General features: G+C 29.8%; 4 protein-coding genes across 4 annotated transcripts; 3 read left to right on the top strand and 1 right to left on the bottom strand.

The window, feature by feature from the left end:
• Positions 1–4,940: 4,940 nt before the first annotated feature.
• Positions 4,941–6,266, top strand: PGO_061430 (Secretory protein; the record flags this gene model as incomplete). Its single annotated transcript, XM_028686786.1, has 1 exon — positions 4,941–6,266. One exon carries the CDS (start codon positions 4,941–4,943, stop codon positions 6,264–6,266), a length of 1,326 nt encoding a protein of 441 aa, XP_028542587.1.
• A 1,754-nt stretch (positions 6,267–8,020) lies between these two features.
• Positions 8,021–11,435, top strand: PGO_061420 (hypothetical protein, conserved; the record flags this gene model as incomplete). The annotated part of the gene is made up of 3 exons (XM_028686785.1): positions 8,021–8,086; positions 8,563–8,811; positions 8,988–11,435. The coding sequence occupies 3 exons, from the start codon at positions 8,021–8,023 to the stop codon at positions 11,433–11,435; spliced, it is 2,763 nt and encodes a 920-aa protein (XP_028542586.1).
• A 997-nt stretch (positions 11,436–12,432) lies between these two features.
• PGO_061410 (adenosine deaminase) lies at positions 12,433–13,524 on the bottom strand (the record flags this gene model as incomplete). The annotated part of the gene is made up of 1 exon (XM_028686784.1): positions 12,433–13,524. The coding sequence occupies one exon, from the start codon at positions 13,522–13,524 to the stop codon at positions 12,433–12,435; it is 1,092 nt and encodes a 363-aa protein (XP_028542585.1).
• Positions 13,525–15,672: 2,148 nt separating this feature from the next.
• Positions 15,673–16,056, top strand: PGO_061400 (hypothetical protein, conserved; the record flags this gene model as incomplete). The annotated part of the gene is made up of 1 exon (XM_028686783.1): positions 15,673–16,056. The coding sequence occupies one exon, from the start codon at positions 15,673–15,675 to the stop codon at positions 16,054–16,056; it is 384 nt and encodes a 127-aa protein (XP_028542584.1).
• Between the last annotated feature and the right edge of the window lie 1,418 nt (positions 16,057–17,474).

Genomic DNA, 17,474 nt, shown 5'->3' with positions numbered 1-17,474 from the left:
ATAAGACATCCTTTTTTCTTTTTAAAACACTTAATAATTGGAACATATGTGCAACATTAACATAAAAAATGGAGAATACGTTCAAGCAGAATCGGACATACACTTACATAAACTTGGAAATCTGTTCATATAAACTCGAAAATCTTTTCATACAAATTCGGAAATCAGTTCATGCAAAATCGGACATACATTTACATAAAATCGAAAATCTATTCATACAAATTCGGAAATCTGTTCATGCAAAATCGGAAATCTATTCATAAAAAATCGTAAATTTGTTCAAACAAATTCGATATATTTTATGCAAACTCGAAATATACTATACAAACTCAAAATATTTCATTCGAAATAGAAATGTTTTATACAAACTCAGAATAGTACGCTAGCCTTTAATCCAAGAAGGTTAAAAATTTGCAGCGTCATAAAAATTTGTTTAAAAGAGAAAAAAGCTAAAAAGACAAAGCATACACAAAAACAAAAAATACATAAAGCACGAAGCCTACAAACGCAAACTCTAATAAAAACTAAAACAATCATGTTCGAACGAACATGTGCAGGCACAAATTCAGTATAAAACCCTTTGTCTGACTAAAAAAAAAAAAAAAAAAAGACAAAAAATGACAAAAAAAGACAAAAAAAGACAAAAAAAGACAAAAAAACATTAAAAAAAACACTCAAAAAAAAAAATACAAACACTAAAAAAAAAAATACAAACACTCAAAAAAAAAAATACAAACACAAAAAAAAAAAAAAAAAAAAAAAAAAAAAAAAAAAAAAAAAAAAAAAAAAAAAAAAAAAAAAAAAAAAAAAAAAAAAAAAAAAAAAAAAAAAAAAAAAAAAAAAAAAAAAAAAAAAAAAAAAAAAAAAAAAAAAAAAAAAAAAAAAAAAAAAAAAAAAAAAAAAAAAAAAAAAAAAAAAAAAAAAAAAAAAAAAAAAAAACAAAAAAAAATAAAAAAAACACCCAAAAAAAAAAAAACAAACACAAAAAAAAAAAATACAAACACTCAAAAAAAAAAATACAAACACTAAAAAAAAAAATACAAACACTCAAAAAAAAAAATACAAACACTAAAAAAAAAAAAAAAAAAAAAAAAAAAAAAAAAAAAAAAAAAAAAAAAAAAAAAAAAAAAAAAAAAAAAAAAAAAAAAAAAAAAAAAAAAAAAAAAAAAAAAAAAAAAAAAAAAAAAAAAAAAAAAAAAAAAAAAAAAAAAAAAAAAAAAAAAAAAAAAAAAAAAAAAAAAAAAAAAAAAAAAAAAAAACACAAAAAAAAAAAAACAAACACAAAAAAAAAAAAAAAATACAAACACTAAAAAAAACACAAACAAACACTAAAAAGAACACAAACAAACACTAAAAAAAACACAAACAAACACTAAAAAAAAAACAAACAAACACTAAAACAAAAAAATCAGACAAACACTAAAAAAAAACACAAACAAATGAAACGCAGTAATTTTAAAAAAGTCTATGGAGACTTAAAAGTGTAAGTACTTAAAAAAATACATAAAAATAAAAAATGCTAGAACAAAAAAAAAAAAGACTAGAACAAACAAAATACAACTAGAACAAACAAAAAACGACTAGAACAAACAAGAAATACATTAACAAAATATTTTTGCTTTTGTTTTTTTAAAAAAGTGGAACAGACAAAATAATACAAAACAAAAAATGCACAAATATATAGATAAAAACGTAAAACATGATTACAACTATAATACAATTATTTAAAAAAAAAAAAAAAAAATTAAATTAAATTAAAAAAAAAAGAAAATAGAACAAAACAGAACAAACGAGAACAAAACAAATGTGTGACAATAAAATTTTTTTTTTTTAATTTGGCAAGTTCTTTTAACGTTTTCAATACCGCATGAGATAAAGTTTTTATTTTATTTTTTAATTTTTTTATTTATTTATTTTTTTATTTATTTATTTTTTTATTTATTTATTTTATTTATTTTTTTTTTTCAAGAGCTCATAATTATAAAGCACTTAAAAAAATTCCCTTTGGCAAAATGTAAAAACATTGCTTATTTCGACTTTTTCTTTTCCTAACAACTTTATTTTTAAATAGTCTAAAACGTGCTGTTTAATTTTACATTCTCATAAACCCGGCTGTGAACATTCTGTTGCCATCCATTATTATCTTCTTTATTTACATTTAAAAAAGGGAAAAGGGGTTATCGTAATACATTACGCTTTACGAGTTGGCTTTATTTTAAGAAAATAAATTAGCTTCATTGAAAAGGGTTAACAATAAATGTATATATGAAACGGGGGAGGAGGGGAGTTGCAGTTATTGCACTAAAAACGAGGATACGCACATGTACATGTACTTACACACACACACACACACACACACATATATATATATATATATATATATATATATATATATATATATATTATGTATGCATGTATGTACGTATTTGGTACACGCACATGCGGACTTGTTAATGGGTCCTCTTCCTTGAAAAGTTGGGATCCGTCTCTCATAGCAGAAATTTTTGCTTTCCCCTCTTCCCCCCCCTTTCTCAATAATTGAAGAAAAAAAAAAAATAAATTGTTTTAAACATTTTATCAGGTGAATAAAAGGAGAGGGTAAAAATCCCCCCACACACACCCCCACTTCTGCACGATCATATGTAACCATGGTACATGAAAATAATTTTTGTTAAAATGTAATGATCTTAGATTGTTTTGTGTGTTAATCAAATTCTTTATTGGACACTAAAAGGCAAATTACGAATTGATGAGGAATACTTTTCAGAGAGTGCTATTGGAAAAGTGTGTACACCTTAACTGTGTGCATATTATTTGCGTTAATTGCACGAATTATGCTGTGACTCATGCACACACACATAAACATATACATGTATTTATGTACATATATATGTACGCAAAAAACCTTCAAGATTTCCCATCTCTAATAAATACATTTACACGAAAAACACACACAGACAAAAAAACCTTGTTCTGGAAAGGTTAAATTTTTCAAAATTGCTATTTTCCAAAAGGAAATTCCAGCTTTTATCATCCCTCTTCTACAGGAGGGGGTATTATATTATTTTTGGTTATTCAAAAGTATAATTGGAGCAAAATAAAGAGTGAAAAAAAAAAAAAAAAATTGCAATAATGGTTTTCATAATTATCACACGATTTTTGTTTTATAATGTTACTAAACTGTATTATTCTCCCTATTCGACATATCATTGAAATATATCACAAAGATTTCCAATGAACCAATGAACTGTGAAAGGAAAATAAATCAAAAAAATTTTCAACCACTCGGATGGTCACTAGTCACCTTTTTAGTTAACATTAAACTTGGGGAAAAATATGTTCATCGAATTGGTTAAATATTTTAGCATGCTCTTCCATTATAAAAAATAAATCAAAAAAAAAAAAATAAAAAAATAAAATAAAAATAAAATAAAAAAATAAAATAAAATAAGGTGGAGTAAAATGGGACTAAACAAAAAGAAAGGGCACAGGAGCTGTGACAACTGGCGATCTATCAATTGAAGTTTTTGTTTCAAAAATAAATGTATCATTTTGTTCAAAATAAATTTCAAACTTTCCTGTGACAAGAATAATAAAAAACATCAAATTCGGTTTTTTTATTAACCGTTCAGGCAAAAAAAAAAAAAAAAAAAAAAAAAAAAAAGTGTGTGTATCACATGCACATTTTGTGTATACATAGTATATAGCATACTATGCATATAAGTGTTACACAAATGTATACATGAAAGGACTGACACAACGTGGTGTTTTTATACGCATGTGAGGCTCCAATTAAAGTAGTATCATTTTGTTGCATATCCGCGAAGACTTCTGCTTGGACGTTAAATCTGCATTTCTAATTATGAATCATTTCGTCATAGTTGCTATAATGAAAATTTACATAACAAGATTGGTTAAATGAAAATCTTAAAAATTATCTCTTAATATGGGGATCGTGACTTAAAAAAAAAAACAAAAAGGCCTCCAAAAAGATGCACATGTTTTTATAAGGGTTAACCACCTTTTCATGTCATAAGTTTTATCCAGATTTTGAAAAAAAATATTTTTGCTTTTATGTATGAACCAACAGGTTAACGTTAAAAAAAAAATATATGAACAAGGAGAAAAAAAAAAAAAAAAAAAAAAAAAAAAAAAAAAAAAAAAAAAAAGAAAAAAAAAAAAAAAAAAAAAAAAAAAAAAAAAAAAAAAAAAAAAATTAATTACGTGTGCAAAACAACATTAACCGCTGAGTAGAAAATCCCTAAATCTTGCAAAAAATTAAGGATTGATTAATTTTTTTTGTGATGTTAGAGGTAACTATGAAAAATTGCAAAGCACGAAATAAATTACGAAAAAAAGGGGGCTAAATACTTCATAATTTAAATGGATGAATGACACCTATATGCATGGATCAATTATGTTCATCTTTAGCTAGTCCCTCTTAGGGATTACACATGTATACCAGAAGAAATCGCACGTTATTTCGACAACTCCTTCTCACAAGGGGATTAGCTAATTATGCCGATGGAGGAAATTTTCTTTGTGTATTTACAAACAGGATGAACGCCTCCCCTCCATCGCCCCATTCCCGCAACGGGTAGTCATTGAGCGTGGTGCATGATACATGTATGCATACCTACAAACATACATACGTGCAAACATACATACGTACAAACACACATACGTACAAATATACATACGTGCAAACCTACATACGTGCAAACATGCATACGTGCAAATATATATGCACATTTTCATAACCCGCTTTTGCTCATAGCATTGTGAGGGAACAATTGCACGCGAGGGTAAAGCCTCATTGCTGGTACACACATGGAGCTGGTTCAGAAAAAGAATTGCTTACATAAAGGGAGAAACACTATTGCTGTTGTTCCCCACAATCAATTGATTTCCTCTCTTTCTGCAAAGAGTGAAAGGAAAAGATGGGATTACTAAGGCCGAGGGAAAGAGTAATTGTTAATGCTATAAGGAGGGAAAGCAGAATAAAATACAAAGCGAAGCGCATGCATAAACGATTTCGATCATGGGCTCAACAAAGAGTACGAGAATATTGGCTTCCAATGAATGTGTGCTTAACAAGTCAGGTAGATTTAATGGATGGACAATACATTTCTGCGTGTGTGCAAAAAGCTGCAACTTTAAGAAAGCATGATTACGAATTGTGGAAAGGATATAGTGAAAGGATTTTAGAAATATGTGAAACGTTAACACCTCAACAAATCGGATATATATTTTATGGAATGGGAAAAAGTCGATTTTTAAACACCAGATTTTATGAAAAAATATTAACAAGTGTGCAAAAAAAATTACCTAGTTTTTATAGCCATCCTTTAATGTGTATTGCTTGGTCATTAAATAGAGTATTAATTAAGAATGAAGAATTTTTCACCATTTTTTGCCAAACAGTTATTGAAAAATTTGATGATATTAGAGTAAAAGATTTAATAAAAATAAATAACGCCATAGCCAGGTTAGGTATTAATAATAAAAATTATAAAAAAATTATGAACAGTCATATAATAAATAAATTGGAAACAATATTTGCTCAAGATTTTCGAAACGTTATTAATGATGTTACTTTAATTAACCTATATGAAGATGAAGTTAAGAAATATATCTTAACAAGATTTAGTAACATGTTTATATGTGCAAGGCCACAACATTACAAAAGTGCATATAAATCAGCAGTAGCTGTAAGAGTATTATTTCCAAATGTATGGAATTCCTTGTCAAATAAGGTAAAAAGTTTTTATGTTAGACTAAGTATGAGAAGAATTCCAGAAAAATGTAGAAAACCATCTGAATTTCAATGGGAGGTTTCTAACTGTTTAGCCAAATTAGGTATTAGTCATAGAAATACATTTCTATGGGGTTGTTATTTTATAGACATAGGAGAAACGAATGAAAAAAGAAATTGTTGGTTCATAGATGGGCCATCTTGTTTTTACACGTCCACAAATCAATATACTGAAAGCGTAAAATTAGAACATAGAATTCTGCATGATCTTGGATGGAACATCAGGAGAATTGTTTGGCTAGATTGGATACAGTTTGAAAATGATTGGAATAAAAAAGTTAGCTATGTAAAAGCACAACGGCAGAACCAACCCATGGGTAAAACACTAACTCATATGCCTCTCATCCCTCCGGATGAAATCAAAAATAAATTGAATCAGCTAAAAAAGTACAAAGTTGTGAAGGAGCAGCAGAAAATGGAAAATCAGGAAAAGATACACCTCATCATGTGAGAAGCCCCGGTGGGGATGGCGATGGAAGATGGTGAGAATGGTAAAGATGGTGAGAATGGTGAAGATGGTGAAAATGGTGAGAATGGTGAAGATGGTGAGAATGGTGAAGATGGTGAAAATGGTGAGAATGGTGAAGATGGTGAGAATGGTGAAGATGGTGAGAATGGTGAAGATGGTGAAAATGGTGAAGGTGATAAAAATGATGAATAAGAGTATTATTAATTACAGACCTGATTTAAAATACAGGTTATAGAAAAAATGGTTTCACCCCTCAATGGAATAATAACTCAGTTGTGTACAAAATCTTTTTGGCCATCTTGGTAGCAGCAGGAAGATGCGTATAATTGTGCATATCCTTCTAGTCGCTTTGATTGGGAAGCAAGTGTCTGGCCCTGAACATGCACATCCAAGTCACGGGAGACACACGTTAGTGTTAACCGTGCATTTTATTCTCTGGATTGATTTCCAATATAAGCCTTTTTACTACTTTGTTTTGTTACATTATTTTATGTATTACGTTTTATGTATTGTGCTTTTTGTTTTATGTTTTAATTTTTTTTTTTTTTAAATATAAAATGCCACGCTATGCTACTTAGACGACTTGAAATGTAATAAAGATACATTTCCAATTTTGCTGCGCGTATTTTTGCTTCGCTTATTTTTGTGGCGTTTATTTTTGCCCAGGTCTACCGTTTCATCAGAGGAAAACAGACAGGCATAACTCACCCCCGGACTCGAAGACTTTAATTTTTAAATTGCATCCATTGGTTGGTTAGCACATTAATACCTTAGTGTGACGAGTTTTCCATTTGTATGCGCTCACATGTGATTGTCTGTTCATCCAGCACGCAATTAATGCCATGGGCGTACATAGACATCCATGTTTTGATAATTAACAATTCAACGTAATTAAAAAAGACGATTCGAAATAGTACTAGTAGGGAAAGAGAAAAAATAATTTTGTGCAAATTTTTTTTTTTTTTTTTTTTTTTTGGAGGGAAAGGGGGGGGGGATCTTCTTCTCCTTCGCCAGGTTGTCTATTTGAGTTTACCCTTTTTTTTTTTTTTTTTTTGTTATACATTTTGCAAAAAAAAAAAAAAAAAAAAATAGACAAATAAAACAGAAGACTGACAAAAATGAGAAGAGAATGTAATAGTAACAAAAATTTCCTTTTTTCTCAAATTGGGTAGAGAGAGGGGATGGTTTGCTTCACTTCACTTCTCTTCTATTTTATTTTTTTTATTTTCGTTTAAGACTCATTTTGGGGATCAAAAATTTGATGTGAATCTTGAAGCTAAAAGTAACAGGGTTCACTAATTTGGAGATTTGTTCTACATGCAAATTGAAAGTGGAAAAAAAAAAAAAAAAAAAAAAAAAAAAGCAGCGCGAACATATGTAGCATCCCCAATGAAGCGGAACACAATGAAATGTCTTTTTTAAACACAATTCAGTAAAAAATATTTATGCGTGTGTATATATATATAAACATACTTATATGTAAGACTTGCCACTTTGTGGAACGCGCATAAAATTAAAACTGAACCCATGTGTCATATACAATCAACGAATGATGTTAAAACTTTTCATTTCATCCCAACGGGCTCGAACATTACAAATGTTCTTACATTTCCAAAAGTGGATATAAAAAAAAAATAAAAATAAAAAAAATAAAATAAAAAAAAAATAAAACATGAGTACCACATTAATGAATACTAATAAGCATCTTCGGTTTTCACGATAGCAATGAAAAAAGGATGAAGACACATTGTTTGATCGAATATGTCACGCTTTTGTATTTCATACTGACGTTTCTCAGTCGTGTAAGGAGAAAAAAAAAAAAAAAAAAACAGCGAAGACATTGCACAAGTGTACTTACACATATGCACATGTACATGTGTTTATAATATATTTCTATATGCATATATTTATATACGTATTTGGCTCACTTGATTGATGTGTAAATAAGGAAGAGAAGAGTGTTCACAGTAAATATGGGAGTGCTGATTAAACCTTTTGCATGCCGACATGAATGACTTTGATTCCTTTCATCATTGTCTATTTATCTCTTTTGCCTTCTCATGTGTTGTATCATCTATGGCATCACTTTTCCCAGCATTTAGCAAAGGAGTGTGGAGGGAGTGGTCTATTCGTGACACACACACACACACACACACACACACTACATATGAATCTGTGCATATATACGTACGCTCATAAGCTTGTATATTCGAAAATATATGCACATAGGTATAAACACATACATGGGCATCCATTTCTTACCTCCCCTTTCTTGCAGACCCCCGTGCGTGCAGCGGAAAATGAACGAATCGGATTGGCTAGTCTGGATGACAACACCTTATTGGCCTTCCTACTGCTGATACAGTTGGAAGTTCCATATTTTTTGGGTCAATTGTCACAAAAAGAAAAATATGAAAAATTAATTGAAGGTACTACACATTTATTTAGAGAAGAAATAGCTAATGGTGAAAGGGTGAAAAAGCAAAAAGGATATAGTATTCAGGATATAAGACATGTTATCATAGGGGTATGATTTATCCATAAATGTCTATTTGAATTAGATCATTTTTCTTTGCATTTTTTTTTTTCACAAGTTGAAAGAAAAGGTGCATGTTGGTTTTTTTACACACCTATCAAATGAGAATTTTCCTTATTTTATGTAGACAATTTTTTTTTTTTTTTTTTTGGTTACACTGTACTCAGCTTAACTCCATCCTGACAGATGTAGAAAGAGGAATTGGGAAATATTTCACTTGGATAGAATTAATAACAAACGAATGCTGGAGAGAAGGAAACAATTGTAGAACATTAAGTTCTCGGAATTGTGTCTTACCTGTTTTAAGCATGATTCCACACAAGACATTTCCAATGACATGTAGCAGCTGTGTAATGTATGCACTGAATTATGCTTTGCATTCTAAATTTTTATTTAAGAATTTGTTTGAAATTCAAAATTGTAATGAAGAAAATAATTTAAAATTGCTAAGTTTGAGCAATGACATAAGTGTAATAAGAGAATATCGAATTTATCTTAACAGTTTAGAAACAATATCTGTGCTGAAAAGTGTAAGAAGTGAAATTATAATTTTACAAATAAAAGATGCAAATAAGTTGATAAATATATTAAAGACAAAAGGGACTGAAAATTTCCTACATTTAGTGAATAATGCATTAATGGATGTTGTTAAAAAAAGTAAAAGTACATATGATAAACATTTAAATTACAATAATTTTTTTAAACAAATTGACGAAATTTCAACCAATTTAGATATTACCAAATTGTTGACATTAACGATTAATGGATATATATATCTTGATCAAGCAACTAATGACATTATTCGTACTCAGGATTTTGGCCTTTTTTTTTCAGAGTTCTATTTAAAAAAATGTATTTCGTTATTAACAGGTCAAAATTTATTTCTACAAATAGAAATTGCAAGTGCCATAAGGAATGATGTATCTCTAAGTGATAGAGGAGGAAAAGGTGGCGCAGACAACCCACCCGTGGACAGTTATATCCCATTCGGGAATTTACTAAGCCTCATCGAATTCGAATTAATGAAAAATAATTATTTGCACTTTGGGTCTAGCTACTTCTCAAACACGACTATGGTGCTAAAGAAAGTTATTTATGATGATAGTGAAGATTCAAATAATATATTTACATACGAAGGATTAAATAGAGACAGGTGGGGCTGGGACAATTTGCTGGTGCACAAGGGGAAAAGGGAAGTGCAAAATGGGATCCTACAAAATGGGAATTTGCGACGTGCGCCACAAAATGGGATCCTCCAAAATGGGATCCTCCAAAATGGGATCTTGAAAGAGTCTACAGAACATGAGAAGATAAAAAGAATTGAAGAGTTTAAAAGAAAATATATCGATTTAATGGAAGACCAGACTATTTTTTGCATCATTATAGTAAAAACTTTGGCTCAAAATAAGTACGCCCTCATGAAAAGTGCGATTGTTCAGCTTTTAAAAAATCCTGTCTATTCAAATTCGCTGAAAGGATTTAACTACAATGATGTAAAAACTATAAACGAAGATCTAGTACAAGTGCTAGGAGAATCATTTTATGACCCCAGAAACAACATTAAGAGAAGAACACTTGATTTTGGGCTAAGAATTAACAAAAGAGAAATTGAAGGTATTGAGAAATTACTACAAGAAGGATATAAATTAGTTCAGGTAGCTTTTCACAACTTTAACTCTATTTCGTTAAGTAGAAGAAATAACATATATTCTGCAATTAAAATGTTTTACCTGTTTGAACACAGGTTACACTATCTCAATGATTGGGATGCACACATATTATTCTCAAAAAGAATATCACCAGAAGATATGATGGAGAAAAACTATAATCTCTATTCATATGCACAAAGTAATAGTAATCATTGGTTCATTGTATGTTGTACTGTCATCCCTCTTTTGATAATTGTGTTATTGTTTACACTTTACAAGCACTTGTTTCAGGGGAAAAGTAGACTATCCTTCCTTTTTAAAAATAAAAAAAACAAAAAAGCCAGCTATGCAACATCCGTTCGCACATACAAGCACTATAAGGACTTAACGATAGGAACGAATTTATCTAACACGCGAAGGCAGCGCGCAGGCAGGGAAGAGATGCAGCATTTGCTACACAAAAGGAAAAGCAGAACAAGAATGAAAAAGAGCAGTAACAGGAAAGCAAGCGCAAACGGGAAAACAAGCACAAATGGGAAAGCAAGCGCAAACGGGAAAACAAGCACAAATGGGAAAACAAGCACGAATGGGAAAACAAGCACAAATGGGAAAATAAGCACAAATGGGAAAACAAGCACGAATGGGAAAACAAGCACAAATGGGAAAACAAGCACGAATGGGAAAATAAGCACGAACGGGAAAACAAGCACAAATGAGAGTGTAGACCATGCTGTCAATGCATACATGCGAGCACGGGTAGGGCATAATAATGCTCCTTCCCACAATGCCAATTTTGGAAAATACATGCTCTCAGGGGAAACCAAAAAAAGGGGCACGAAAAGTAGTGACACAAAAAGTAGTGACACGAAAAAAAGGGACACAAAAAAAAGGGACACAAAAAAAAGGGACACGAAAAGTAGTGACTTCTTCTTGGAAGAAATTCAACCGAATTACAATTTCATTTAAGTTGTTGCAATGTTTTTCGAGGAAAGTTTGTTTCTGATTCTGTTAGTGCACACATGTAGCTAAAATGGGTCAACTCAAGCAATTTTGCATGAACGTTCATGCATAGTTAGCAAAAAAAAAAAAAAAAAAAAATATATATATATATATATATACACGACTAGCCAATGTAGAACAATTTTCTTTTTATAGCTAGCCATTTTCACCAATTTCTTTAAATTTAACCTCTTATTTTTTTTTTTTTTTCTTTTTTTTTTTTTTTTTTTTTTTTCCTCACACTTTTATACATCACTTTTGTCCCCTACTCCGCTTTACTAGGAAACTGTGTAGGCAGATCGAGTTGTTCACCTTGCTCCTCTTTCCACTTTTGCATTCTTATGAGAACGAAAAAATTCCACCTTCTACCTTTTTCCTTTTTGCAATGAACATCTTAAAAGGGAGAAATCCTCTTACCCGTTTGTTGGTAAATTCGGAACGCGCAACAATAGCCGCAGTAGCAGAAGCAGTAGTAGTAGCCAATTATTAACTCGGGGCTGTTTTTTTTTAGTGTTCTCTTTTTAAAGATGCACACGGAATGTACATAACGTACATAACATACATAAATAAAAGGAAAAATAAATAGGTAGATAAATAAATATAAGGGTATATAGGAACATAAATATAGGGGGTATATAGGTACATAAATACATGGGTACATAGGTAGATAAATAAATATATACGCGCGTGTGTGATTAAACAACATTCTTATGAGTAAAAATTTATCAATGCCCTTGCATAAAAAAAGTTCATTTGAAAAAGATTTTAAAGAGCTTGTAAAACAATGTTGGGCGGAGGTGAGTAACGATTCGTGTCGGTGTGATTTACACAAGGAATGTGCTAAAATGGTACATTCAGCTGTGTAGTCCCATATTTTCACATACATCCATAAATATTGATTCCCTGGAATTACATAATTCACACACGCACAGAGAGACAAACAGGAACGCACAAGCGTGTACACCTAAAAGTAAAGGTTCCTTACTTTGTCCTTTATGTTGGAATCCATGAAAGATTTTTCCAAGGCCCATTCATTCATCTTCATAAAATCTTCGAGCTTAAAGTTCAACTGAGTGTACAACTCCTCATAGTCATCATTAATATTTGTCATGAACATTCCTGGGTCATCCGAATTAACAGAGACCTTGACTCCTGCGTCGTACAATTGTCTAATTGGATGCGTATCCATCGACTTGACATTGCTTAAGAGTACATTTGATATTGGGCATATTTCTAATAATATATTTCTATCTTTAACCATATCAATTAATTCTTGTGATTCGGATACCCTAATCCCATGTCCAATTCTTTCCACTTTAAGAACTTCTATAGCTGAATAAATGGTATTTAAATTTGGTAAAGTAATATCTTCACCTGCATGAACTGAAAGAGGTATTCCACTTTCTCTTACATAATCATAAATTTCTTTATATTGTTTTAAATCTACTTCCTTCCCTCCATGATCAAATCCTACAAAATCTTCTCTATGTTTTAAACAAAAATCAGCTGATTTTTTAATATTTGCAGCTTCATGTCCTGTGTCCCCAATACACAAAAGTGCAACATGAATTTTGTAATCTAACAATTGTACGACTTCCTTAATCCCTTTAACTATAGCTTTATGAATTAATTCAATGTCAAGATTATGTTTAAATGAGACAAATGTTGGTGAATATCGAAATTCCATAAGTACAACACCTTCTTTGTATTTGTTAAATACAGCATGTTTAACCAAATCCTCAATTACTTCATAATCACGATATATATCAGCTACTCTTATTGCCTTTTCAATGAACTCACCTAATGATTTTCCTTTTTTTGGGAATAAATAATAATCTAAAACCTCTTCATCTGATAAATTAGGTTGCAAATTATATTTTCTAATACAACTCAGAAAAAAATCCGAAGAAAAACATAAATCTAAGTGGCAGTGTAATTCACATTTTGGTAATCTTTTCCATATATTATATCTTTCCTTTTTACTTAACTTGGATAAATCAATGTTTTTAATTTCATCCTTTGTAAGGAAGTCTATTTTTTCTTGTATAATGTTCATTTTGTATGTTCTCTTCTATTTGCAAAGGTGTGTAAATATATGTATGTTGGTGCTTGTATGGGAGACTGGGGGGTGTAGGAAGTTTTCAATTTGGTACATGAAAAATGTTAATTTTCTTTGATTCGATTTTTTTTGGAAGTAATTTTATTCAATAGTTTATATCCTTATGTTGAGGTTTCTCTTTTTTTTTTTTTGGTGTACACAAAAGTTAATATAGCAACTGTTCAAAAAAAATTGTTAATTGAGTTTGTCGAAAAGAGAACTGATTAGAGGTTCACGGAGGAATTGTGAATATTCAAAAAAATGATTCTTTAAGTTTATTGCAATGTTTTGTTGGTAAAGGGAATTGTTTAAAAAAAAAAAAATAAATAAATAATTAACATAAAAATAAGATTAAAATATGATAAAAATATGATAAAAATATGATAAAAATATGATAAAAATATGATAAAAATATGATAAAAATAAGAAAAAAATATAACGGTTAATATAATAGAGGAGTAAAATTTTTTTTTTTTTTTTTCTCATTTCTACATATATTCTATAATTCCTGATATTTAATATATATATCAGCGTTGATATATTATTATGCATGCATAGTTGCTGCATACATATTGGGTAGGAATACTTTCCATAATTCCAATGGGGTGGGCAGCTCAGGGTAAGGGGATGTAGGGAAATGCATCCTTCTTAAAACAAATATAGGTAAGATAGGTATTTATATATACATATATATATGTATATATATAAAAGTAGAGCTCAGTAAGATGCAATAACAAGTATTTTTTTCATTCGAAGAGGCATAGGAAGAATGTGTAGCGATGTGTTGTCGAGATATGAATCGATTTTAAGGGGGTTCAACCCGCTACGCACAGATGTAGAAGTAAAACACATATCTCCATTTTTTTTTTTCTTCTTTTTTCTACTTTTTTTAACATTTTGATTTTATATAACAAATAAATGCATAAAATGTAGGAAAAAAAAAAAAAAAAAAAAAAGTATCCTTTTTTCATAATCCTATATTATAATTTATAATTTTTTTTTTCTTTTTTCATATATATATATTGAGTGAGAACTTTACCCCTAACTGATCAACCTCAATTTTAACTTCACACCCCTTAGTATACACCTTAGTTGAACATATATATATATAATATATATATATACATATATATAATATATATATATACATATATATAATATATATATATATACATATATATAATATATATATATATACATATATATATATTTTTTTTTTGTGTGTGTGCATTTTTATGGGGTTGGGTCCCAAAGTGGAACTAAAATTTTTTTTTTTTTTTTTTTTTTTTTTTGGCGTATGTGTGTATGAATTAATTTTTACCCCCACCTTTTGTATAACCTTTTGACATTATTTCTACAATTACTACCTTTATTTTTCATATAATTTAGCAGTATTTGCGTTAAAAAAAATAAAATAAATAAATAAATAAATTGCTATAATGTAGCAAAAATGTGGATATTTCTTTGAAGAACTTCGTCCCCCCGCCCGCACATTTTTATTTTTTCAATTCATGTGAAGTGAATTAAAATTGGGATATGGAGAATGTACTAAAGGGCTGTTAGTAACATCACAGATGATAAATTGATGTTATATCTCAATTAGGATAATTTTTTTTTTTTTTTTCGTTAAATTTCAATGAAATAATAAAATAAATTATGATAAAAAAAATTTATGCTTCTCCCCAAGCAATACCATAAGTATAAGTGTACTAAGAAATGCCAAAAGTGGTATGCAAAGGAGTGTGCAAATTGCTCTTTTATGTAGGTTTATGATATTTAGAGAAAGGGAAAAAAATATAGCTCTTGTTTCATTTATGAATTTTTTTTTTTTTTTTCCTTTGCAATGATTTCTAAATTTTAAAGTTGGTTACATGAGATAATCAAAGCTGTTCAAATTGAAAACAAATAATCTGCAAATCTTTTTCATCCAGATATACACTCGAGTAAGTACCGACTCTAACATAACATCAAGTTCAGGGTAGAAAGATGCAGTTGGTATAGTAAATAATTTCTACAAAAGACACAATACACTCCTGGTAGGTATAAGGTGTTACCATTTTATAGAATTTTTTATTATGAGCCAAGACACCAGAGGACGTATATAAAATGATGAAAGAAGAGATGAAAATGTCGAAAGTGGACATGCATAGAAGCCCAACAACACATGTATGTACACATGATGGTAATACAAATTCTAAAGAATTTTTAAATGAAACAATAAAGTATAGTGTATACCGATCGTGTCTCTTACTTCTGTCTGGCATACAATTGCACTTTATGGGTGAATACAAGAAGGAAAATAAAAAGAAAAAAATTACAAGTTTAAACCAAGGAGAACTTACAAAAGAAAAGAATCATACTTGTGAGAGACAAAAGATGTTCTTGCATTATAATTTCATACGTGACTATGAAATGTATCATATGGAACCAAAAAGGTCATCCATGAATGATCAAGAATCATGTCTTATACCACTTTATAAGAAAAAGTGACATACCGGATAAGGTATTAAAGGAGTGTACAAAAATGATAGAAAAAAAAAGAGCCTGGAACATTTGAAAAAAAAATTACTACACACACCCAAGCACGTGCCCCCATATATTTACCACTACCTATGTCAACGTTTACAACTAGGTGTGGCTGTTTGGATTTATATATCGCCAATACTTTCTCTCCCCTTCTGAAAACTAAAAAAAAAAAAAAAAAAAAAGATATGCATTTCTCCATGCACAAAAATACATGCAAATGAAAAGTTGCTCAAGTAGTATTGCTGTAAGTTTTTTCCCAACCTCGACGTTATTTTAGGCCCTATTTCTATGCTAATTTATTCCATATTTTTGTAGCATTATTTCCCTTGTCATGTCTTTTTATGCCCTCGATACATGTACACCTTGGTATGCACACGCTCACAAACTGTGATGAGAATTTTTTTTATGTACCATAAAACAGCAGTATAAAATTTGTTCTTCCGAAAAAAAAAAAAAAAAAAAAAAAAGGCAAATTTTTAGAAGTACTACATGTGTGTAAGATATGAAAACAAACTTAGCTTAGGGAGGTTTTGAAAAGTTTATCATTGGCTATCTATTTATCCATTTATTTATTAGAAAACATATAAAGGGAGGGGGGAGGTATGTTTTAAAATATATTCTTGTTAATACATTCATGAAACACCTTCCACCCTCCATTTGAGCTTGACAATTTCTATGGTGAGGCTGGTACAAAAGAAAAATTTAACGAACATAAAAAGTGACAAATAATCAAATGGGAATGAAGAAAAAATAACCTTATTTTGTTTCACAATATTTTGTTTTACTTATTTTTTTCCTTTCATTTCTCGCTTTTTCTTCCCTTTTCTGATTCGTTCTATTTTTCCAGCTTTATTGGGTGTATAAAACAATTCAAGCGTTTGGTGGCATTATGCCCATGATGAAATTTCGTCGCCTCTCCGTGTGCTATACCAGCAAGTACTGGTGCATATGGAAGTATGATTTTGAGGCATGAATGAATAGCACATGTTCACATTCTTGAGTAAATATGTGCACGAAAAGGTGAAAATATGTGAATGCACACGTAAATGCACACATGTTTACCTGTGAGCGTGCGGTCGAATATCACACCACGGCCCAATCGGGAAGGGTTAAGCATTTACATTCATTTATAGTGCCAATAACACACTCACGGTCTCTTTGGGTATTCAATTTTCCCCAATATTGCTGAATTTTACTCGATTCTGCACAGTTTTACGTTTGGTGCCTTAAGCTCTTTATACGGCTTCACCCAATTTTATTTACTTTTTCTTTTTCCACGTGTTTTAAAAAGTTTGTCACGTTTTGTATATACATTTTCATCTACACATTCATATACATTTTTTGATGATTCACATTTTTGCCTTACGCAGTGAATGGACGGG

This window comes from Plasmodium gonderi (assembly GCF_002157705.1).
Source record: "Plasmodium gonderi DNA, contig: Chr06, whole genome shotgun sequence".
NCBI lineage: Eukaryota > Apicomplexa > Aconoidasida > Haemosporida > Plasmodiidae > Plasmodium > Plasmodium gonderi.
This window is presented reverse-complemented; position numbering and strand designations above follow the sequence as displayed.